This window comes from Silurus meridionalis, chromosome 10 (genome assembly GCF_014805685.1).
Source record: "Silurus meridionalis isolate SWU-2019-XX chromosome 10, ASM1480568v1, whole genome shotgun sequence".
In the NCBI taxonomy this organism is placed as follows: domain Eukaryota; kingdom Metazoa; phylum Chordata; class Actinopteri; order Siluriformes; family Siluridae; genus Silurus; species Silurus meridionalis.
In genome coordinates this window covers 27,864,343-27,888,647 of record NC_060893.1, presented here as the reverse complement: position 1 = coordinate 27,888,647, position 24,305 = coordinate 27,864,343, and the positions used below count along the sequence as shown (strand labels likewise).

General features: G+C 41.6%; 2 protein-coding genes across 2 annotated transcripts; both read right to left on the bottom strand.

Moving 5' to 3' along the window:
* Window positions 1-3,159: 3,159 nt before the first annotated feature.
* LOC124392076 (mucin-5AC-like) lies at window positions 3,160-7,072 on the bottom strand (the record flags this gene model as incomplete). Its single annotated transcript, XM_046858756.1, has 3 exons — window positions 3,160-3,170; window positions 4,360-4,455; window positions 4,648-7,072. Coding segments are annotated over 3 exons (2,532 nt in total), but the record flags the coding sequence as incomplete, so codon positions are not given.
* A 131-nt stretch (window positions 7,073-7,203) lies between these two features.
* LOC124392075 (endochitinase A-like) lies at window positions 7,204-24,305 on the bottom strand. Its single transcript, XM_046858755.1, has 8 exons — window positions 24,165-24,305; window positions 23,688-23,801; window positions 20,957-21,069; window positions 20,705-20,876; window positions 20,486-20,595; window positions 17,325-17,472; window positions 7,703-8,332; window positions 7,204-7,511 (listed from the first exon to the last, which is right to left on the bottom strand). The coding sequence occupies exons 1-8, from the start codon at window positions 24,289-24,291 to the stop codon at window positions 7,204-7,206; spliced, it is 1,722 nt and encodes a 573-aa protein (XP_046714711.1). The 5' UTR covers window positions 24,292-24,305.

The following is a 24,305-nucleotide window of genomic DNA, read 5'->3' as shown; positions in this document are numbered from 1 at the left end:
TTAGACATAGATTTTTGTGTTTGATTGGTTGTTGCAGCATCACTAGCAGTGTAGTGGAGATGAGCAGAAGAGACCTGAGTGAGAAGTTTAATCCAGAGCAGCAGAAGCAGAGGCACATACTGTATTCCTGTGAGGAGGTTGGCAGATTGCTGGTTGCTGATCCAGGCATGAATGTTGGTTTTAAAAGATATTTGATTCAAATCATCAGTGGCTATATGTTGTTTAGGCTTTAGGAACAATATTCAGATGATGGACCCTGTTTATGTTGGATGTTAGATTGGGAAGAGGTGGAAGGTTTTGAAACAGGCAGTATGGGGTTAACACTGGTGTAGATTCTGCAGTAAAAAGAAGAAATAGTGGTTGTAGATGTGCTCACTGTGGATCCTGACTAAGATTTGACTGATGATTGTTTTGTAAATTGGTAATTTCAGTTATGAAAATTTGGAAATCCCCAAAACTGTTCCGAGAGAGTAAAAGCTAATTCTAGACTGTCAGTGTCGTGAACATGAGCAGAAGTGCTTTTGCCATTACACCCTGTTCCTGGTGTGGACTGATGGATAGTAGATTTAGTAAGTATACTTGTGGTGGTTGAAGATGTACTTGTTACTTCTCCAGTGGTAGATCCAAGAGTAGAACCTTGAGGGGTCGACTGAGTATGTGAAGGCATTGAAGATTCAGTGGGTGTTGAAGCACCAGGAGATGATGGAGTTATGAAAAAAACTGTAGATGATACTTCAGGAGTCGATGCAGCATTGGAAGGTGTTGATGATTCACTGAGTGTTGAAGGACCAGGAGATAATGGAGTTGTAATAAGCACTAAAGTAGAACCTTCAGGAGTCGATGCAGCATTAGAGGGTGTTGATGATTCACTGGGTGTTGAAGCACCAGGAGATAATGGAGATGTAATAACCACTGAGGTAGAACCTTCAGGAATCGATGCAGCATTGGAAGGTGTTGATGATTCACTGGGTGTTGAAGCACCAGGAGATGATGGAGATGTCATAATAACTGTAGTAGAAACTTCAGGAGTCGATGCAGCATAGGAAGGTGTTGATGATTCACTGGGTGTTGAAGCAGCTGGAGATGATGGAGTTGTGATTAGCACTGAAGTAGAACCTTCAGGAGTCGATGGAACATTGGAAGATGTTGATGATTCACTGGGTGTTGAAGCACCAGGAGATGATGGAGATGTGATAACCACTGAGGTAGAACCTTCAGGAGTCGTTGCAGCATTGGACGGTGTTGATGATTCAGTGGGTGTTGAAGCACCAGGAGATAATGGAATTGTGATAATAACTGTAGTAGAACCTTCAGTTGTCGATGCAGCATGAGAAGGTGTAGATGATTCACTGGTTGTTGACGCACCAGGAGATAATGGAGATGTGATAACAACTGTAGTAGAACCTTCAGAAGTCGATGCAGCATAGGAAGGTGTTGATGATTCACTTGGTGTTGAAACACCAGAAGATGATGAAAATGTGCTGATAACTGTAGTAGAACCTTCAGGAGTCGATGCAGCATTGGATGGTGTTGATGATTCACTGAGTGTTGAAGCACCAGTAGATGAGGGAGTTGTGATAATAAATGTAGTAGAACCTTGAGGAGTTGATGCAGCATTGGAAGGTGTTGATGATTCACTAGGTGTTGAAGCACCAGAAGGTGATTGAGATGTAATAATAACTGTAGTAGGACCTTCAGGAGTCGATGCAGTATTAAAAGGTGTTAATGATTCACTGGGTGTTGAAGCACCAGGAGATGAACGTGTTGTGATAACAACTGTAGTAGAACCTTCAGGAGTCGATTCAGCATTGGAAGGTGTTGATGATTCACTGGGTGTTGAAGCACCAGGAGATGATGGAGTTGTGAAAATAAATGTAGAAGATCCTTCAGGACTTGATGCAGCATTGGAAGGTGTTGATGATTCACCGGGAGTTGAAGGACCAGGAGATAATGGAGTTGTAATAAGCACTAAAGTAGAACCTTCAGGAGTCGATGCAGCATTAGAGGGTGTTGATGATTCACTGGGTGTTGAAGCACCAGGAGATAATGGAGATGTAATAACCACTGAGGTAGAACCTTCAGGAATCGATGCAGCATTGGAAGGTGTTGATGATTCACTGGGTGTTGAAGCACCAGGAGATGTTGGAGATGTCATAATAACTGTAGTAGAAACTTCAGGAGTCGATGCAGCATAGGAAGGTGTTGATGATTCACTGGGTGTTGAAGCAGCTGGAGATGATGGAGTTGTGATTAGCACTGAAGTAGAACCTTCAGGAGTCGATGGAACATTGGAAGATGTTGATGATTCACTGGGTGTTGAAGCACCAGGAGATGATGGAGATGTGATAACCACTGAGGTAGAACCTTCAGGAGTCGTTGCAGCATTGGACGGTGTTGATGATTCAGTGGGTGTTGAAGCACCAGGAGATAATGGAATTGTGATAATAACTGTAGTAGAACCTTCAGTTGTCGATGCAGCATTGGAAGGTGTTGATGATTCACCGGGTGTTGAAGCACCAGGAGATGATGGAGTTGTGAAAATAACTGTAGAAGATCCTTCAGGACTTGATGCAGCATTGGGAGGTGTTAATAATTCACTGGGTGTTAAAGCACCAGAAGATGATGGAGATGTGATAACCACTGAGGTAAAACCTTCAGGAGTCGATGCAGCATTGGAGGATGTTAATAATTCACTGGGTGTTGAAGCACCAGGAGATGATGGAGATGTAATAACCACTGAGGTAGAACCTTCAGGAATCGATGCAGCATTGGACGTTGTTGATGATTCACCGGGTGTTGAAGCACCAGGGGATGATGGAGATGTGATTACCACTGAAGTAGAACCTTCAGGTGTCGATGCAGCATTGGAAGGTGTTGATGATTCACTTGGTGTTGAAGCACCAGGAGATGATGATGTGATAACACCTGAAGTAGAACTTTCAGGAGTTGATAGAGCATTGGAAGGTGTTGATGATTCACTGGGTGTTGAAGCACCAGGAAATAATGGAGATGTAATAACCACTGAAGTAGAACCTTCAGGAGTTGATGCAGCATTAGATGGTGTTGATGACTCACTGGGTGTTGAAGCACCAGGAGATGATGGAGTTGTGAAAATAACTGCAGTAGACCCTTCAGGACTCGATGCCGTATAGGAAGCTGTTAATGATTCACTGGGTGTTGAAGCACCAGGAGATGATGGAGATGTGATAACCACTGAAGTTGAACCTTCAGGAGTTGATGCAGCATTGGATGGTGTTGATGATTCACTGGGTGTTGAAGCACCAGGAGATGATGGAGATGTGAAAATAACTTTAGTAGAACCTTCAGGAGTCGATGCAGCAATGGAAGGTGTTGATGATTCACTGGGTGTTGAAGCACAAGGAGATGATGGAATTGTGATAATAACTGTAGTAGAAACTTCAGTTGTCGATGCAGCATGAGAAGGTGTAGATGATTCACTGGTTGTTGACGCACCAGGAGATAATGGAGATGTGATATAGGAAGATGTCGATGCAGTATAGGAAGGTGTTGATGATTCACTTGGTGTTGAAACACCAGAAGATGATGAAGATGTGCTGATAACTGTAGTAGAACCTTCAGGAGTCGATGCAGCATTGGATGGTGTTGATGATTCACTGAGTGTTGAAGCACCAGTAGATGAGGGAGTTGTGATAATAAATGTAGTAGAACCTTGAGGAGTTGATGCAGCATTGGAAGGTGTTGATGATTCACTAGGTGTTGAAGCACCAGAAGGTGATTCAGTTGTAATAATAACTGTAGTAGGACCTTCAGGAGTCGATGCAGTATTAAAAGGTGTTAATGATTCACTGGGTGTTGAAGCACCAGGAGATGATGGAGATGTGATAATAATTGAAGTAGAACCTTCAGGAGTTGATGCAGCATTGGATGGTGTTGATGATTCATTGGGTGTTGAAGCACCAGGAGATAATGTAGTTGCTATAACGACTGAGGTAGAACCTTCAGGAGTCGATGCAGCATTGGAAGGTGTTGATGATTCACTGGGTGATGAAGCACCAGGAGAAGATGGAGGTGTGATAACTGTAGTAGAACCTTCAGGAGTCGATGCAGCATTGGAAGGTGTTGATGATTCATTTGGTGTTGAAGCAACAGGAGATGATAAAGATGTGATAATAACTGTAGTAGAGCCTTCAGGAGTCGATGCAGCATTGGATGGTGTTGATGATTCACTGGGTGTTGAAGCACCAGGAGATGAAGGTGTTGTGATAATAACTGTAGTAGAACCTTCAGGAGTCGATGCAGCATTGGAAGGTGTTGATGATTCACTGGGTGTTGAAGCACCAGGAGATGAAGGTATTGTGATAATAACTGTAGTAGAACCTTCAGGAGTCACTGCAGTATTTGAAGGTGTTGATGATTCAATTGGTGTTGAAGCACCAGGAGATGAAGGTATTGTGATAATAACTGTAGTAGAACCTTCAGGAGTCACTGCAGTATTTGAAGGTGTTGATGATTCAATTGGTGTTGAAGCACCAGGAGATAATGTTGTTGCTATAACGACTGAGGTAGAACCTTCAGGAGTCGATGCAGCATTGGAAGGTGTTGATGATTCACTGGGTGTTGAAGCACCAGGAGATAATGTAGTTGCTATAACGACTGAGGTAGAACCTTCAGGAGTCGATGCAGCATTGGAAGGTGTTGATGATTCACTGGGTGATGAAGCACCAGGAGAAGATGGAGGTGTGATAACTGTAGTAGAACCTTCAGGAGTCGATGCAGCATTGGAAGGTGTTGATGATTCACTGGGTGTTGAAGCACCAGGAGATGATGGAGGTGTGATAACAGTAGTAGAACCTTCAGGAGTCGATGCAGCATTGGATGCTGTTGATGATTCACTGGGTGTTGAAGCACCAGGAGAAGATGGAGGTGTGATAACGGTAGTAGAACCTTCAGGAGTCGATGCAGCATTGGAAGTTGTTGATGATTCACTTGGTGTTGAAGCACCAGGAGATGATGGAGATGTGATAATAACTGTAGTAGAAGCTTCAGGAGTCGATGCAGCATTGGATGGTGTTGATGATTCACTGGGTGTTGAAGCACCAGGAGATGATGGAGGTGTGATAGTTACTGTAGTAGAACCTTCAGGAGTCGATGCAGCATTGGAAGGTGTTGATGATTCACTGGGTGTTGAAGCACCAGGAGAAGATGAAGATGTGATAATAATTGGAGTAGAACCTTCAGGAGTCGATGCAGCATTGGATGGTGTTGATGATTCACTGGGTGTTGAAGCACCAGGAGATAATGTAGTTGCTATAACGATTGAGGTAGAACCTTCAGGAGTCGATGCAGCATTGGAAGTTGTTGATGATTCACTTGGTGTTGAAGCACCAGGAGATGATGGAGATGTGATAATAACTATAGTAGAACCTTCAGGGGTCGATGCAGCATTGGATGGTGTTGAAGATTCACTGGGTGTTGAAGCACCAGGAGATAATGTAGTTGCTATAACGACTGATGTAGAACCTTCAGGAGTCGATGCAGCATTGGAAGGTGTTGATGATTCACTGGGTGTTGAAGCACCAGGAGATAATGTAGTTGCTATAACGACTGAAGTAGAACCTTCAGGAGTCGATGCAGCATTGGAAGGTGTTGATGATTCACTGGGTGTTGAAGCACCAGGAGATGATGGAGGTGTGATAGTTACTGTAGTAGAACCTTCAGGAGTCGATGCAGCATTGGAAGGTGTTGATGATTCACTTGGTGTTGAAGCACCAGGAGATGATGTAGTTGCTATAACGACTGAAGTAGAACCTTCAGGAGTCGATGCAGTATTTGAAGGTGTTGAGGATTCACTGGGTGTTGAAGCACCAGGATATAATGTTGTTGGTATAACGACTGAGGTAGAACCTTCAGGAGTCGATGCAGCATTGGAAGGTGTTGATGATTCACTGGGTGTTGAAGCACCAGGAGATAATGTAGTTGCTATAACGACTGAGGTAGAACCTTCAGGAGTCGATGCAGCATTGGAAGGTGTTGATGATTCACTGGGTGTTGAAGCACCAGGAGATAATGTAGTTGCTATAACGACTACAGTAGAACCTTCAGGAGTCGATGCAGCATTGGAAAGTGTTGATGATTCACTGGGTGTTGAAGCACCAGGAGATGATAAAGGTGTGATAGTAACTGTAGTAGAACCTTCAGGAGTCGATGCAGCATTGGAAGGTGTTGATAATTCACTTGGTGTTGAAGCACCAGGAGATGATGGAGATGTGATAATAACTGTAGTGGAACCTTCAGGAGTCGATGCAGCATTGGATGCTGTTGATGATTCACTGGGTGTTGAAGCACCAGGAGATAATGTAGTTGCTATAACGACTGAGGTAGAACCTTCAGGAGTCGATGCAGCATTGGAAGGTGTTGATGATTCACTGGGTGATGAAGCACCAGGAGAAGATGGAGGTGTGATAACTGTAGTAGAACCTTCAGGAGTCGATGCAGCATTGGAAGGTGTTGATGATTCACTTGGTGTTGAAGCACCAGGAGATGATGGAGATGTGATAATAACTGTAGTAGAACCTTCAGGAGTCGATGCAGCATTGGATGGTGTTGATGATTCACTGGGTGTTGAAGCACCAGGAGATGATGTAGTTGCTATAACGACTGAAGTAGAACCTTCAGGAGTCGATGCAGCATTGGAAGGTGTTGATGATTCACTGGGTGTTGAAGCACCAGGAGATGAAGGTATTGTGATAATAACTGTAGTAGAACCTTCAGGAGTCGATGCAGTATTTGAAGGTGTTGATGATTCACTGGGTGTTGAAGCACCAGGAGATAATGTAGTTGCTATAACGACTGAGGTAGAACCTTCAGGAGTCGATGCAGCATTGGAAGGTGTTGATGATTCACTGGGTGTTGAAGCACCAGGAGATAATGTTGTTGCTATAACGACTGAGGTAGAACCTTCAGGAGTCGATGCAGCATTGGAAGGTGTTGATGATTCACTGGGTGTTGAAGCACCAGGAGATGATGGAGTTGTGATAACCACTGGTGTATAACCTTCAGGAGTCGATGCAGTATTGAAGGTGTTGATGATTCACTGGGTGTTGAAGCACCAGGAGATAATGGAGTTGCTATAACGACTGAGTAGAACCTTCAGGAGTCGATGCAGCATTGGAAGGTGTTGATGATTCACTGGTGTTGAAGCACCAGGAGATAATGTAGTTGCTATAACGACTGAGTAGAACCTTCAGGAGTCGATGCAGCATTGGAAGGTGTTGATGATTCACTGGGTGTTGAAGCACCAGGAGATAATGTTGTTGCTATAACGACTGAGGTAGAACCTTCAGGAGTTGATGCAGCATTGGAAGATGTTGATGATTCACTGGGTGATGAAGCACCAGGAGATAATGTTGTTGCTATAACGACTGAGGTAGTACCTTCAGGAGTCGATGCAGCATTGGAAGGTGTTGATGATTCACTGGGTGTTGAAGCACCAGGAGATGATGGAGGTGTGATAATAACTGTAGTAGAACCTTCAGGAGTCGATGCAGCATTGAAGGTGTTGATGATTCACTGGGTGTTGAAGTACCAGGAGATAATGTTGTTGCTATAACGACTGAGGTAGAACCTTCAGGAGTCGATGCAGCATTGGAAGGTGTTGATGATTCACTGGGTGTTGAAGCACCAGGAGATAATGTAGTTGCTATAACGACTGAGGTAGAACCTTCAGGAGTTGATGCAGCATTGGAAGGTGTTGATGATTCACTGGGTGTTGAAGCACCAGGAGAAGATGGAGATGTGATAATAACTGTAGTAGAACCTTCAGGAGTCGATGCAGTATTTGAAGGTGTTGATGATTCACTGGGTGTTGAAGTACCAGGAGATAATGTTGTTGCTATAATGACTGAAGTAGAACCTTCAGGAGTCGATGCAGTATTTGAAGGTGTTGAGGATTCACTGGGTGTTGAAGCACCAGGAGATGATGGAGGTGTGATTGTAACTGTAGTAGAACCTTCAGGAGCCGATGCAGCATTGTATGGTGTTGATGCTTCACTTGGTGTTGAAGCAGCAGGAGATAAAGGAGTTGTTATAACCACTGGTGTTGAAGCACCAGGAGATAATGTAGTTACTATAACGACTGAGGTAGAAACTTCAGGAGTCGATGCAGCATTGGAAGGTGTTGATGATTCACTGGGTGATGAAGCACCAGGAGAAGATGGAGGTGTTATAACGGTAGTAGAACCTTCAGGAGTCGATGCAGCATTGGAAGTTGTTGATGATTCAGTTGGTGTTGAAGCACCAGGAGATGATGGAGATGTGATAATACCTATAGTAGAACCTTCAGGAGTCGATGCAGCATTGGATGGTGTTGATGATTCACTGGGTGTTGAAGCACCAGGAGATAATGTTGTTGCTATAACGACTGAGGTAGAACCTTCAGGAGTCGATGCAGCATTGGAAGGTGTTGATGATTCACTGGGTGATGAAGCACCAGGAGATAATGTAGTTGCTATGACGACTGAAGTAGAACCTTCAGGAGTTGATGCAACATTGGAAGGTGTTGATGAGTCACTGGGTGTTGAAGCACCAGGAGATGATGGAGATGTGATAATAATTGGAGTAGAACCTTCAGGAGTCGATGCAGCATTGGAAAGTGTTGATGATTCACTGGGTGTTGAAGCACCAGGAGATAATGTAGTTGCTATAACGACTGAAGTAGAACCTTCAGGAGTCGATGCAGCATTGGAAGGTGTTGATGATTCACTGGGTGTTGAAGCACCAGGAGATGATGGAGATGTGATAATAACTATAGTAGAACCTTCAGGAGTCGATGCAGCATTGGATGGTGTTGATGATTCACTGGGTGTTGAAGCACCAGGAGATAATGTAGTTGCTATAATGACTGAAGTAGAACCTTCAGAAGTCGATGCAGCATTTGATGGTGTTGATGATTCACTGGGTGTTGAAGCACCAGGGGATGATGGAGATGTGATAATTACTATAGTTGAACCTTCAGGAGTCGATGCAGCATTGGAAGGTGTTGATGATTCACTTGGTGTTGAAGCACCAGAAGATGATGGAGATGTGATAATAACTGTAGTGGAACCTTCAGGAGTCGATGCAGCATTGGATGCTGTTGATGATTCACTGGGTGTTGAAGCACCAGGAGATGATGGAGATGTGATAATAATTGGAGTAGAACCTTCAGGAGTCGATGCAGTATTGAAAGGTGTTGATGATTCATTGGGTGTTGAAGCACCAGGAGATGAAGGTGTTGTGATAATAACTGTAGTAGAACCTTCAGGACTCGATGCAGCATTGGAAGGTGTTGATGATTCACTGGGTGTTGAAGCACCAGGAGATAATGTTGTTGCTATAATGACTGATGTAGAACCTTCAGCAGTCGATGCAGCATTGGAAGGTGTTGATGATTCACTGGGTGTTGAAGCACCAGGAGATGATTGAGATGTGATAATAACTGTAGTAGAACCTTCAGGAGTCGATGCAGCATTGGATGGTGTTGATGATTCACTGGGTGTTGAAGCACCAGGAGATGATGGAGTTGTGATAACCACTGGCGTAGAACCTTCAGGAGTCGATGTAGCATTGGAAGGTGTTGGTGATTCACTGGGAGTTGAAGCACCTGGAGATGATGGAGTTGTGATAAGCAGTGACGTAGAACCCCAGGAGTCGAGGCAGCATTGGATGGTGTTGATGATTCACTGGGTGTTGAACCACCAGGAGATGATGGAGTTGTGATAATAACTGTAGTAAAACCTTCAGGAGTCGATGCAGTATTGGAAGGTGTTGATGAATCACTGGGTGTTGAAGCACCAGGAGATAATGTTGTTGCTATAACGACTGAAGTAGAACCTTCAGAAGTCGATGCAGCATTGGAAGGTGTTGATGATTCACTTGGTGTTGAAGCACCAGGAAATGATGGAGTTGTGATAATAACTGTAGTAGAACCTTCAGAAGTCGATGCTGCATTTGAAGGTGTTGGTGATTCACTGGGAGTTGAAGCACCTGGAGATGATGGAGTTGTGATAAGCAGTGACGTAGAACCCTCAGGAGTCGAGGCAGCATTGGATGGTGTTGATGATTCACTTGGTGTTGAAGCACCAGGAGATGATGGAGTTGTCATGATAACTGTAGTAGAACCTTCTGGAGTTGAGCCTGCATTGCAAGGTGATGATGATACACTGGTTGATGACTGTCCTTGATATGGTGATGTTGTTATCACCACTGAAGTGGAACCTTCAGAAGTTGATGCAACATTGGAAGGTGTTGATGATTCACTTAGTGTTGAAGCTCCAGCCGGGGATGTCGTTGTGATAACAAGTGGGGTAGAAGCTTCAGGAGTAGATTGAGCATTGAAAGGTGTTGATGATTCATTCGGTGTTGAAGCACCAGGAGATGATGGTGAAGTGGTAACCACTGAAGTAGAAATAGGAGAAGTCGATGCAACATTGGAAGGTGTTGATGATTCACTGGGTGTTGAAGCACCAGTAGATGATGGAGATGTTATAACCACTGATGTAGAACCTTCAAGAGTCGATGCAGCATTCGATGGTGTTGATGATTCACTGGGTGTTGACGCACCAGGAGATGATGGAGTTGTGATAACCACTGGTGTAGAACCTTCAGGAGTCGATGCAGTATTGAAAGGTGTTGATGATTCACTGGGTGTTGAAGCACCAGGAGATGAAGGTGTTGTGATAATAACTGTAGTAGAACTTTCAGGAGTCGATGCAGTATTGGAAGGTGTTGATGATTCACTGGGTGTTGAAGCACCAGGAGATGATGGAGTTGTGAAAACCACCGACGTAGAACCTTCAGCAGTCGATGCAGCATTTGATGGTGTTGATGATTCACTGGGTGTTGAAGCACCAGAAGATGATGGAATTATGATAATAACTGTATTAGAAGTTTCAGGAGTTGATGCAGCATTTGAAGGTGTTGATGATTCACTTGCTGTTGAAGCACCAGGAGATGATGAAGTTGTGATAACCACTGAAGTAGAACCTTCAGGAGTCGATGCAGCATTGGAAGGTGTTGATGATTCACTTGGTGTTGAAGCACCAGAAGATGATGGAGTTGTTATAACCACTGATGTAGAACCTTCAGGACTCGATGCAGCATTGGAAGGTGTTGACGATTCACTGGGTGTTGAAGCACCAGGAGATGAAGGAGTTGTTATAAACACTGACGTAGAACCTTCAGGAGTCGATGCAGCATTCGATGGTGTTGATGATTCACTGGTTGTTGAAGCACCAGGAGATGATGGAAAAGTGGTAAACACTGAAGTAGAAACAGAAGAAGTCGATGAAGCATTGGAAGGTGTTGATGATTCACTGGGTGTTGAAGCATCAGGAGATGATAGAGTTGTGATAACCACTGAAGTAGAACCTTCAGGAGTCGATGCACCATTCGATGGTGTTAATGATCCACTGGGTGTTGAAGCACCAGTAGATGATGGAGAGGTGATAATGACTGTAGTAGAACCTTCAGGAGTCGTTGCAGCATAGGAAGGTGTTGATGATTCACTGGGTGTTGAAGCACCAGGAGATGATGGAGTTGTTATAACCACTGACGTAGAACCCCCAGGAGTCGATGCAGCATTGGAAGGTGTTGATGATTCACTGGGTGTTGAAGCACCAGGAGATGAGAGAGTTGTGATAACCACTGAAGTAGAACCTTCAGGAGTCGTTGCAGCATTGGAAGGTGTTGATGATTCACTGGGTGTTGAAGCACCAGGAGATGATGGAGTTGTTATAACCACTGACGTAGAACCTCCAAGAGTCGATGCAGCATTTGATGGTGTTAATGATTCACTGGATGTTAAAGCACCAGGAGATAATGAAGTTGTGATAACCACTGACGTAGATCCTTCAGCAGTTGATGCAGCATTTGAAGGTGTTGATGATTCACTGGGTGTTGAAGCACCAGAAGACGATGGATTTATGATAAAAACTGTAGTAGAAGCTTCAAGAGTTGATGCAGCATTTGAAGGTGTTGATGATTCACTGGTGTTGAAGCACCAGGAGATAATGTAGTTGCTATAACGACTGTAGTCGACCCTTCAGGAGTCGATGCAGCATTGGAAGGTGTTGATGACTCACTGGGTGTTGAAGCACCAGTAGATGATGAAGTTGTGATAACCACTGAAGTAGAACCTTCAGGGGTCGATGCAGCATTCGATGGTGTTGATGATTCACTGGGTGTTGAAGCACCAGGAGATGATAGAGTTGTGATAACCACTGAAGTAGAACCTTCAGGAGTCGATGCAGCATTCGATGGTGTTAATGATCCACTGGGTGTTGAAGCACCAGTAGATGATGAAGAGGTCATAACGACTGTAGTAGAACCTTCAAGAGTCGATGCAGCATTCGATGGTGTTGATGATTCACTGGGTGTTGACGCACCAGGAGATGATGGAGTTGTGATAGCCACTGGTGTATAACCTTCAAGAGTCGATGCAGTATTGAAATGTGTTGATGATTCACTGGGTGTTGAAGCACCAGGAGATGAAGGTGTTGTGATAAGAACTGTAGAAGAACCTTCAGGAGTCGATGCAGCATTGGAAGGTGTTGATGATTCACTGGGTGTTGAAGCACCAGGAGATGATGGAGTTGTGAAAACCACCGACGTAGAACCTTCAGCAGTCGATGCAGCATTTGATGGTGTTGATGATTCACTGGGTGTTGAAGCACCAGAAGATGATGGAATTATGATTCTAACTGTAGTAGAAGTTTCAGGAGTTGATGCAGCATTTGAAGGTGTTGATGATTCACTTGGTGTTGAAGCACCAGGAGATGATGAAGTTGTGATAACCACTGAAGCAAAACCTTCAGGAGTCGATGCAGCATTTAAAGGTGTTGATGATTCACTGGGTGTTGAAGCACCAGAAGATGATGGAGTTGTTATAACCACTGACGTAGAACCTTCAGGACTCGATGCAGCATTGAAAGGTGTTGATGACTCACTTGGTGTTGAAGCACCAGGAGATGAAGGAGTTGTTATAAACACTGACGTAGAACCTTCAGGAGTCGATGCAGCATTCGATGGTGTTGATGATTCACTGGGTGTTGAAGCACCAGGAGATGATGGAAAAGTGGTAACCACTGAAGTAGAAACAGGAGAAGTCGATGCAGCATTGGAAGGTGTTGATGATTCACTGGGTGTTGAAGCACCAGGAGATGATAGAGAGGTCATAACGACTGTAATAGAACCTTCAAGAGTCGATGCAGCATTCGATGGTGTTGATGATTCACTGGGTGTTGACGCACCAGGAGATGATGGAGTTGTGATAGCCACTGGTGGATAACCTTCAATAGTCGATGCAGTATTAAAAGGTGTTGATGATTCACTGGGTGTTGAAGCACCAGGAGATGATGGAGTTGTGAAAACCACCGACGTAGAACCTTCAGGAGTCGATGCAGCATTTGATGGTGTTGATGATTCACTGGGTGTTGAAGCACCAGAAGATGATAGAGTTGTTATAACCACTGACGTAGAACCTTCAGGACTCGATGCAGCATTGGAAGGTGTTGATGACTCACTGGGTGTTGAAGCACCAGGAGATGAAGGAGTTGTTATAAACACTGACGTAGAACCTTCAGGAGTCGATGCAGCATTCGATGGTGTTGATGATTCACTGGGTGTTGAAGCACCAGGAGATGATGGAAAAGTGGTAACCACTGAAGTAGAAACAGAAGAAGTCGATGCAGCATTGGAAGGTGTTGATGATTCACTGGGTGTTGAAGCACCAGGAGATGACAGAGTTGTGATAACCACTGAAGTAGAACCTTCACGAGTCGATGCAGCATTCGATGGTGGTAATGATCCACTGGGTGTTGAAGCACCAGTAGATGATGGAGAGGTGATAACGACTGTAGTAGAACCTTCTGGAGTCGTTGCAGCATTGGAAGGTGTTGATGATTCACTGGGTGTTGAAGCACCAGGAGATGAAAGAGTTGTGATAACCACTGAAGTAGAACCTTCAGGAGTCGTTGCAGCATTGGAAGGTGTTGATGATTCACTGGGTGTTGAAGCACCAGGAGATGATGGCGTTGTTATAACCACTGACGTAGAACCTCCAGGAGTCAATGCAGTGTTGGAAGGCGTTGATGATTCACTGGATGTTGAAGCACCAGGAGATAATGGAGTTGTGATAATCACTGACGTAGAACCTTCAGCAGTCGATGCAGCATTGGAAGTTGTTGATGATTTACTGGGTGTTGAAGCACCAGGAGATGATGGAGTTGTGAAAACCACCGACGTAGAACCTTCAGCAGTCGATGCAGCATTTGATGGTGTTGATGATTCACTGGGTGTTGAAGCACCAGAAGATGATGGAATTATGATAATAACTGTAGTAGAAGTTTCAGGAGTTGATGCAGCATTTGAAGGTGTTGATGATTCACTTGGTGTTGAAGCACCAGGAGATGATGAAGTTGTGATAACCACTGAAGTAGAACCTTCAGGACTCGATGCAGCATTGGAAGGTGTTGATGACTCACTGGGTGTTGAAGCACCAGGAGATGAAGGAGTTGTTAAAAACACTGACGTAGAACCTTCAGGAGTCGATGCAGCATTGGAAGGTGTTGATGATTCACTGGGTGTTGAAGCCCCAAGAGATGATGGCGTTGTTATAACCACTGACGTAGAACCTCCAGGAGTCGATGCAGCATTGGAAGGTGTTGATGATTCACTGGATGTTGAAGCACCAGGAGATAATGAAGTTGTGATAACCACTGACGTAGAACCTTCAGCAGTTGATGCAGAATTTGATGGTGTTGATGATTCACTGGGTGTTGAAGCACCAGAAGACGATGGATTTATGATAATAACCGTAGTAGAAGCTTCAGGAGTTGATGCAGCATTTGACGGTGTTGATGATTCACTTGGCGTTGAAGCACCAGGAGATAATGTAGTTGCTATAACGACTGTAGTAGAACCTTCAGGAGTCGATGCAGCATTTGAAGGTGTTGATTCATTGGGTGTTGATGCACCAGGAGATGATAGAGAAGTGGTAACCACTGAAGTAAAAACAGGAGAAGTCGATGCAGCATTGGAAAGTGTTGATGATTCACTGGGTGTTGAAGCAACAGGAGATGATGGAGTTGTGATAACCACTAAAGTAGAACCTTCAGGAGTCGATGCAGTATTAGAAGATGTTGATGAATAACTGGTTGTTGAAGCACCAGGAGATGATGGAGTTGTTATAAACACTGACGTAGAACTTTCAGGAGTCGATGCAGCATTTGATGGTGTTGATGATTCACTGGGTGTTGAAGCACCAGGAGATGATGGAGTTGTGATACCCACTGATGTAGAACCTTCAGGAGTCGATGCAGGATGGGAATGTGTTGATGATTCACTTGGTGTTGAAGCACCAGGAGATGAAGAAGTTGTGATAAAAGCTGTAGTAGAACCTTTAGGAGTCGATGCAGCATTGGAAGGTGTTGATGATTCACTTGGTGTTGAAGCACCAGGAGATGATGAAGTTGTTATAAACACTGACGTAGAACCTTCAGGAGTCGATGCAGCATTTGATGGTGTTGATAATGCACTGGGTGTTAAAGCACCAGAAGATGATGGAATTATGATAAAACCTGTAGTAGAAGCTTCAGGAGTTGATGCAGCATTTGAAGTTGTTGATGATTCACTTGGTGTTGAAGGACCAGGAGATAATGTAGTTGTTATAACGACTGTAGTAGAACCTTCAGGAGTCGATGCAGTATTGGAAGGTGTTGATGACTCACTGGGTGTTGAAGCACCAGGAGATGAAGAAGTTGTGATAACCACTGATGTAGAACCTTCAGGAGTCGATGCAGCATTGGGTGTTGATGATTCATTGGGTGTTGAAGCACCAGTAGATGATGGAAAAGTGGTAATCACTGAAGTAGAAACAGTAGAAGTCGATGCAGTATTGGAAGGTGTTGATGATTCACTGGATGTTGAAGCACCAGGAGATGATGGAGAGGTGGTAACCACTAAAGTAGAACCTTCAGGAGTCGATGCAGCATTGGGTGTGGATGATTCACTGGGTGTTGAAGCACCAGGAGATGATGGAGTTGTAATAACCACTGACGTAGAACCTTCCGGAGTCAATGCAGCATTGGAGGGTGTTGATGATTCACTGGGTGTTGAAGCACCAGGAGATGAAGAAGTTGTGATAATAGCTGTAGTAGAACCTTCAGGAGTGGATGCAGCATTGGAAGGTGTTGATGATTCACTGGGTGTTGAAGCACCAGGAGATGATGGAAAGGTGGTAACCACTGAAGTGGAACCTTCAGGAGTCGATGCAGCATTGGGTGTTGATGATTCATTGGGTGTTGAAGCACCAGGAGATGAGGAAGTAGTGATAATAGCTGTACTAGAACCTTCAGGAGTCGACGCAGCATTGGAAGATGTTGCTGATTCATCAGTGGTTGACCCTCCTTGAGCCATTGTACTTGTAATCCATGCCGAAGTTGGACCTTCAGGATATGGGCCAGCATTACACTGTGATAAGATGGAAGACGGAAAAGCAATGGAAGATGTAATACTTGTTACACCTGCTGTTAAGGTTGTTAGAACTTTTGAAGTAGAACCTTCTGGAGTTGTTGCAGCATTAGATGGTATTGTTTCACTGTTTGTTGGAGCTCCTGGAGATAAGGTAGTTATCGTATCCAATGGAGTAGACCCTTCAGCAGTCAAAGCTGCATTGGAAGTTAATGATTCACTCTGCGTTGATGGGCTGGGTGGTGATGGAGTTGTTATACTCACTGCAGTATTATCTTCGGAGGTTGTTGATGATTCGCTGGGTGTTGAAGCTCCAAAAGGTGTTGTACTTGTTATTACCACTGGAGTAGAATATTCAGGGCTAAATGCCATACTAGTGGCTTCGAATGGTAAAGTTATTATTGACAGTTCTTCAATTGTCAAATACACTGGTGTCGTAGTACTTGCCCAGTATTCATTGGTGGTTTCAGAAAATTCTGTTTGTGGAATTGTTGTGGAAAATTCAAAATTAGTAGTAGATGGATACCCTTGTGTAGTGTATTGAGGAGTAGAAGGTTCATTTTCAAAGAATAAAGTAGTTGATGAAATTTCTTCAGTCGGTGTATACTCTGAAGTTGTATATACAGTTGTGAAAACAGTTGTGCTTGATTCTGTGATTGGTGACATTTCAGTCATCCATGCTGATGGTATTGTAGAGGTGATTGAAGTGGTCTCTATAGGACTATTAGCATCTGACACCCCTGTTGTTGGTGTGGTAACTCCTAAAATATTTGTGGTGGCTGAAGTTGTAATAGCTGGTATTGCAGTTGTTGTATCCCTGTTGTTGTTGCCCTCACCAACAAAGTATGAATTTTCTTTTGAACTCTCATTTGAATGAATCTCTCTTTTGCTCTGGTGTTTGAGATGATTTTGGGCACAGAACACCCTTGCCATGCACAGCTCGTCCATTAAATCAACATAGTGAAGGAAAAGCACTACTTGATTCTGTAGAAAAAACAACATAATTGACCTTTTCATTATCATCAGAAAATCTGACTCAATTAACTTATTAACATAATTTTTATTTTATTTAAAAAGAACATTAATGCAACCTTTTTTAAGGAACAACAAATCTGGAAATTTCTAGCTAACCTCAATAAAATTCAATAAAATGTCCTTACTGTTAAATAGACTAATATAAAATCTATATAAATCTACTGATATAAATAAATACTGTCATCACACTACATCTGAAATGTAATAGATGGTAACTAGAGGGCGATATAGTCTCACCCAAACGTACAAATACAACCATTCCAAATCAAATGTACACACTATTTATAAAGCTCTTATGTCATTATTACTCCAACCTGATCAAACAGGCATCATTAAGATATGCTGATTTGTATAACCTGATGCATATCATATGACGTAAAATAAGAATAAATTAGAGTTATATTAGAGTTATTATTCACTAGCTAAATTCTATTTGTGGAATAAGTGTGTTAAGAAGAGGCATACCGTACACGGAAATGCGATTATACGTGTGTGTGTGTGAGTGTGTGTGTGTGTGTGTGTGTGTGTGTGTGTATGTTTGTGTGTGTGTTGGGGGGGTTGTTGGGTTAGTGAAGTGTGGAGGGTAGTTGGTGCTACTGGGAGTTTTGCAGAGTTCAGCATGGATACAGCTGTGGGGAAAAATTTGTTCCTGAACCTGCTGAAATCTTCTCACAGCATAAAATTATCAACACTACAAAACTCTACCCATGCCAAAAAATACTGAACACATGATATTACTACAGCTATAGGGGCAGCAATAAAAATAATTATATATATATATATATATATATATATATATATATATATATATATATATATATATATATATATAAGTAGTTAAAAAGAAGGTTTTGTGTTCATGATAATTATAATAGAAATCAATCTCAGTGTTTGAGTCATTAATATCATTCTATTAATAGATCAGTGTGTTGAGAGTCACATTTGAGTCTTTACACAGAAACTGAGGTGATTAAGCAACTTGTGTTAAAAGTCTTGTGATAAAAATGATAATTGGACGGTTATAGAAACATTTAAGGCAAAAACCTTTGTACTTTTAATGAAGTGAAAGTTTAAAGGGACACTTTTACGTTTACTGGAGTCACATTTTAACAAGTGTCACTACTTTAACACAACTACTTGCTTTGTGTACTTCATCCACCACTGTATATATTATATTATATTATATTATATTATATTATATTATATTATATTATATTATATTATATTATATTATATTATATAATTATGCATATGACTATAACTAAAGCTGTAAGTATAATTATAACCAGTGGCAAGAGAGTCTAATGCACCCTGTGACATTTTTAGAATTTTAACATGTGGGTGGTGCAGGACATGTGTGAGGACAGTGTGACAGCAGTGAAGTGTGCAGTAGGATCGGCTCTGAGCCCTTTCCATGATGCAGTCCAACCTCCACCTTGAACCAGTCTGTCGTTCCTACTGCACACTTCACTGCTGTCACACTGTCCTCATACATGTCCTGCACCACCCTCACATACTTCTCTGACACACCAGACTTCCTCATACAATACCACAACTCCTCTCTCCACTCTGTCATACGCTTTCTCTAAATCCACAAACACACAATGCAGCTCCTTCTGACCTTCTTTATACTTCTCCCTCAACATTCTCAAAGCAAATAAGGCATCTGTGGTGCTCTTCCTCGGCATGAAACCATACTGCTGCTCACAGATGGTCACCTCTTCTCTCAGCCTGGCTTCCACTACTCTTTCCCATAACTTCATGGTGTGACTGATCAACTTAATTCCCCTGTAGTTACTGCAGGTCTGCACATCTCCCTTATTCTTAAAGATCAGTACCAGCACACTCCTTCTCCATTCCTCAGGCATCTTCTCACCTTCCAAAATCCCGTTAAACAATCTGGTTAAAAACTCCACTGCATCTCTCCTAAACATCTCCATGCTTCTACTGGTATGTCATCTGGTCCAACCGACTTTCCACTCTTCATCCTCTTAATCGCTGCTCTCACTTCCTCCTTACTAATCCTATCTACATCCTGCTTCACATCTTCACACCATCCAACCTTCTCTCTCTCTCATTTTCCTCATTCATCAGCTGCTCAAATTTCTCCCTCCATCTTCTCAACACACTCTCCTCACTAGTCAACACATTTCCAATCCATTTTCTAATCTAGAAAGTAGTAGACTACTGTTACATTACTGAATTTGTTGCATAGAAACAAAAGGAATGTGTGCGTGTCTCTCAAATACTATAGACTACGTATTTCCAAACTTATCACAGACATTTTAAGTTGATCTAATATGTTTATTTGGATAAATGTATACATTTAACGATTCTAAATCTGTTTAATTCTGTAAATCTGCACTGAGGCGATGTCCATCATTTAAAGCACTATACAAATAACATTCAATTACATTTTACGATTTCTTTTTTATATTTAACACAGCAAAAGTAAATGTTTAATATTTATATTTTTAGCTCTATGTGAGGAATATCTATCACACAACATTACTTTGTCAAAAAGTCAGAATTTTGTAGAAAAATGTGTGGAGTCTGAAATTCATCTCAGAATCTACTTTTTATTGAAAATTCTAATAAAAATGGTAGTTAGAAAATGTTTCTTTAAAAAGGCTATAATTATACTTAATACCAGACATAAAGAAGTCTAACGGTGCTCACTGCTGTATCCAAAATATCTGTAACTGTATCTAAAATATAGTACCTTTAAATATAATTATAGCCATACCTACAACACATTAAAACAAAATATTCTCACACACACACACACACACACACACACACACACACACACACACACACACACACATATATAGTTATAATTATGGATTTCGATGTAATTATTGTTATTGCTGCCCCTATAGCTGTAGTAATATCATGTGTTCAGTATGTTTTATAGTGTTGAGTGCTATTATTTTGACATAGTATTGTTGACTGGCAGTACCTCAGGCATGGGCTTCTCCACATGAATAACAAGGTTTTCTCCATTTGTCCATTGTGTTAAACCATATTCCTCAGTCATGACCGTTTCTTCCAGAGAGGAAGGATCCAGATCTGCAGCAATAAAATGTGCACTACAGTATAGCATTACAGTGTTCATACCCAGTTCTCTAAACTCATTATTATTATTTTAGTGTTTAATTTACTGTAGATTTAAACTTACCAACAAATCTGGCTTCTTTTAGCTCCTTAGCAGCTAGCGTTACAGTCATGTTGGCACTTTCACACTTAACAGCAGGAAACTCAGTTGATCCAGATGTGGAAGATGGACAGGTTTGGTTTTGTATGGAGCCAAAGTAGTCCAGGGTCACAGTGTACTGCTTCTCCTGGCCAAGCTGAGGTGGAGAACGTTCATCATGAGCTACAGCAAATTAGAATCTCACTTTTTACCAGAGATTAAATAAACATGACTCACCCATTTATACAAGGAGCAGCCTTCATAGAAGATCCTAATAAGAGAAGAATACTCCAGCTCCACATGACTGCATTCCTCCAACAGCTGACTGACAGAAATCTTACTTTCATCACCTGAAGAGAGAGAAATAAACACCTTCTATACAATTCAATACAATAATCAGTTTATTCTACTGTATTCTACTGTAAAGGTAAAGTATTATTAACGCAACATTGTATGAGCAGTTTAGAGATGGTCATGGCTCATGAAAAGTGCTGGTGCTGGGGTTTGAACTCAAAAACCAGTAGCCTTTACCACCGTTCCACTGTACATGAGTAATTTTTTCATTTAAAATGTAGATCCTGGAGTAATTTATTTATGTAAATCTACATTGTTAAAAGTAGAATATAATAATAAATATAACAGGAGTTTTATAAAAGAGCCCCTGTAATGTAACTGGAACATTTTATTTCACCATGATTGTGAGTGTGTCTGCACCAGCTTCCCATTTCACTTATTATTTTTTATTTACCATTTTATACTTTAATACTTTATATTGTTGCTTTATTCATGTTGTCTACAGAACTCAAGGAAGATCATTATAGTGGAGAAGTGGGAGCTTCAGGGGTTAAGGCGTTGGACTTCTGATCAGAAGGTTGACTTTAATTGATCTATATTTTTAGTAATATACATATATATATTTTTAGTATTTTATATATATATATATATATATATACACAAACATACCATTTTTCTCAGTAAATATATTTCTAAAGGTGCTATTAAAATGAAGTTTTCACCAGATGTTGGTAACAATTAAAACAATCCACAAAAAAAAAAAATCTAACCATAGATGTGCATAATTTAATTTATGTGTAATAATGTGAAATGACACAGAAAAAAAGTATTAAACACACGAAGAAAGGGAGATGAAAAAAGGCATGGAAAGCCATGACACCAGCTGAAATTAATCAGTAATTACAAAGCAGCTCATGATGGATAAAAAAAAAAAGAGCTCTCAAGACCTTTGCAACATTATTGTTCCATGGTTCCGGAAGGATTTCAATACGTCTGAATTTTCCAGTGAGCTCTTTTGGGCCATAATCCAGATGTAGAAAGAACATAATTTCACCAGAAACCGGCCATGACCAGATGCTCCTCACAAGATTTCTGACTAAGGAGTGAAAAGAATATCAGAAGCATTGTTTAAGAGCCAAGGACCACTTGTGGAGAGCTTCAGAAAGAGCTGGAATTAGCAGGTACAATTGTTTTAAAGAGAACAATAATTAATGCACTGAACCTCCATGTCCTGTGTGCACCTTCACCAAGCAAGACTCCACTGCTGAAGAACAAGCATGTTGAAGCTTGTTTACTGCACAACATTTGGACAAGCCTGTGACATTTTTTAATTATTACTCATAATCACACACTCCAGTGCTCATGTTAGTTTTCACTCTCCAGTGTTCTGTAGTGTTTAAAACTATAATCACACTCTTGATGTCACCCAAATTTCCTCATAAAATCTAAGGGAGTTTTTACTTCAGCAAAAACACCATGGTGCTCATCAGGGATAAACACACACCATTCACCTTCACTGTTACATTTCTGTAAAGCTGCTTTGAGACAGTGTCTGTTGTGAAAACTTGACTCGACCTGAAATATTGGAGAATAAAGTCTGGTTAGATGAAACTCTGAACTCAAATTGGATGCCATAATACACACCATGTTTGGAGGACAAACGGCACTGCACATCAGCCAAAAAATACCTGACCAACAGTGAAGTTTGGAGGTGAGAACATCATGCTGTGGGGCTGATTGTCAGCATATGGTACTGATAAACTTCATCTAATTAAAGGAAGGATGAATGAAAAAATGTACCGAGAAATGTTGATAATGATGATTCAGGATGACGAAGATGAAACGAGGGTGAACATTTCAGCAAGATAATGATCCTAATGAGAAAACTCAACTGGTTTCTGAGTAAGAAAATAAAGCTGCTAGAATGGTGCAGCCAATCACCTGCCTCAAATCCCACTAAAGATCTACAGAAAGAACTAAAGATCAGAGTTAATAGAAGAGGCCACAGATCCTTCAAGATTTGAAGAATGTTTGTGTAAAAGAATGGGCCAAAATCACACCTGAGCAATGCGTCTAACTAGTTTCTCCGTACAGGCGGCGTCTTAAAGCCATCATTACCAACAAAGGCTTTTGTACAAAGTATTAAAGTATTATTATCCCTGTGTCATTGCACATTATTTCACATAATTTATGGACAGCTACGGTTTGATTTCTTTTTCATCATCTGGTGAAAATTTCATGTCAATAGCACCTTCAGAAAAATATTTACAGAGAAAAATGGTGATGTGTTCAATGTTTATTTGATATATTATATAATTATAATAATTTATATAAATGTAAATAATCTTGATCAATTGTGCAGCAGCCCAATAGTGATAAAGTGTGATAGTGGTGAGAAGAAGTGAGATGATGGCAGTAACAGTAACGTCACGTTTTCTATATAAAGTTTTACAACAATCAGCAGCATGTGATATTTTTACTGCACTTATTTAGTAAAATATACTGAATATAAAATATAATATGTAAAAATATCCTGAAATGTCTAAATAAGTGGATACACACACACACACACACACACACACACACACACACACACACACACACACACACACACACACACAGGGTACGTTTGAGGTGAGGTGCTGTATGGTCCAGCAGTGTGAAGAGGTCTTACCTATCAACAGGTACACATCAGTGTATTGATTTGGAGAAACTGCAATAATCACACTGTCAGCATCACAGTAAAGTGGGAACTGCTGATCCTCTCTGTCTGTTTCATTCCGCAGTCCTGTGGAGCAACATCACATCACACTTCATCATCTCTCACAGAGCAGCTTCACCAATCTGCTCATAACCTCCACCCAGAGCATTGCAAACATACACACTCTCTCTCTCTCTCTCTCTCTCTCTCTCTCTCTCTCTCACACACACACACACTCATTTTCTCAGGCAATATATTTTGAAAAACCTCCTGAACCTTTCCACCTTAATTTCCTTCATCATTACATGTGGAAGTTTTCTTCACCGCTGCTTTTATCTGGAACATGTTTTATCCGTTTCCTTCTCACATGCATTTCAGAACAAAATCAGGAATAAAGTTCAGTTGTTTTAATAAATTCATTCTCTCCTGTAAAAGAAACCCTTGTCATACCTTGAGTAAGGTTTCCATCATTGGCGTCTCTGATGTTCCTTTGTTTAGAAGTCAATAAGAATGGTGTTGCTGAGCTGAAATAGATTAGCGTAGCTGCTAGAATTAGCCAAACCATCATGTGAGCCATGTCTAGCAGTGATG

Excerpts from the sequence above, each read along its gene's own strand:
- LOC124392075 (XM_046858755.1), bottom strand. The coding sequence starts at position 24,291 with ATGGCTCACATGATGGTTTGGCTAATTCTAGCAGCTACGCTAATCTAT. Across the intron at positions 23,802-24,164 it reads TGATGGAAACCTTACTCAAG|GACTGCGGAATGAAACAGAC; the intron begins GTATGACAAGGG and ends GTTGCTCCACAG. Across the intron at positions 8,333-17,324 it reads AGAAAATTCATACTTTGTTG|CATCGACTCCTGAAGGTTCT; the intron begins GTGAGGGCAACA and ends CATCCAATGCTG.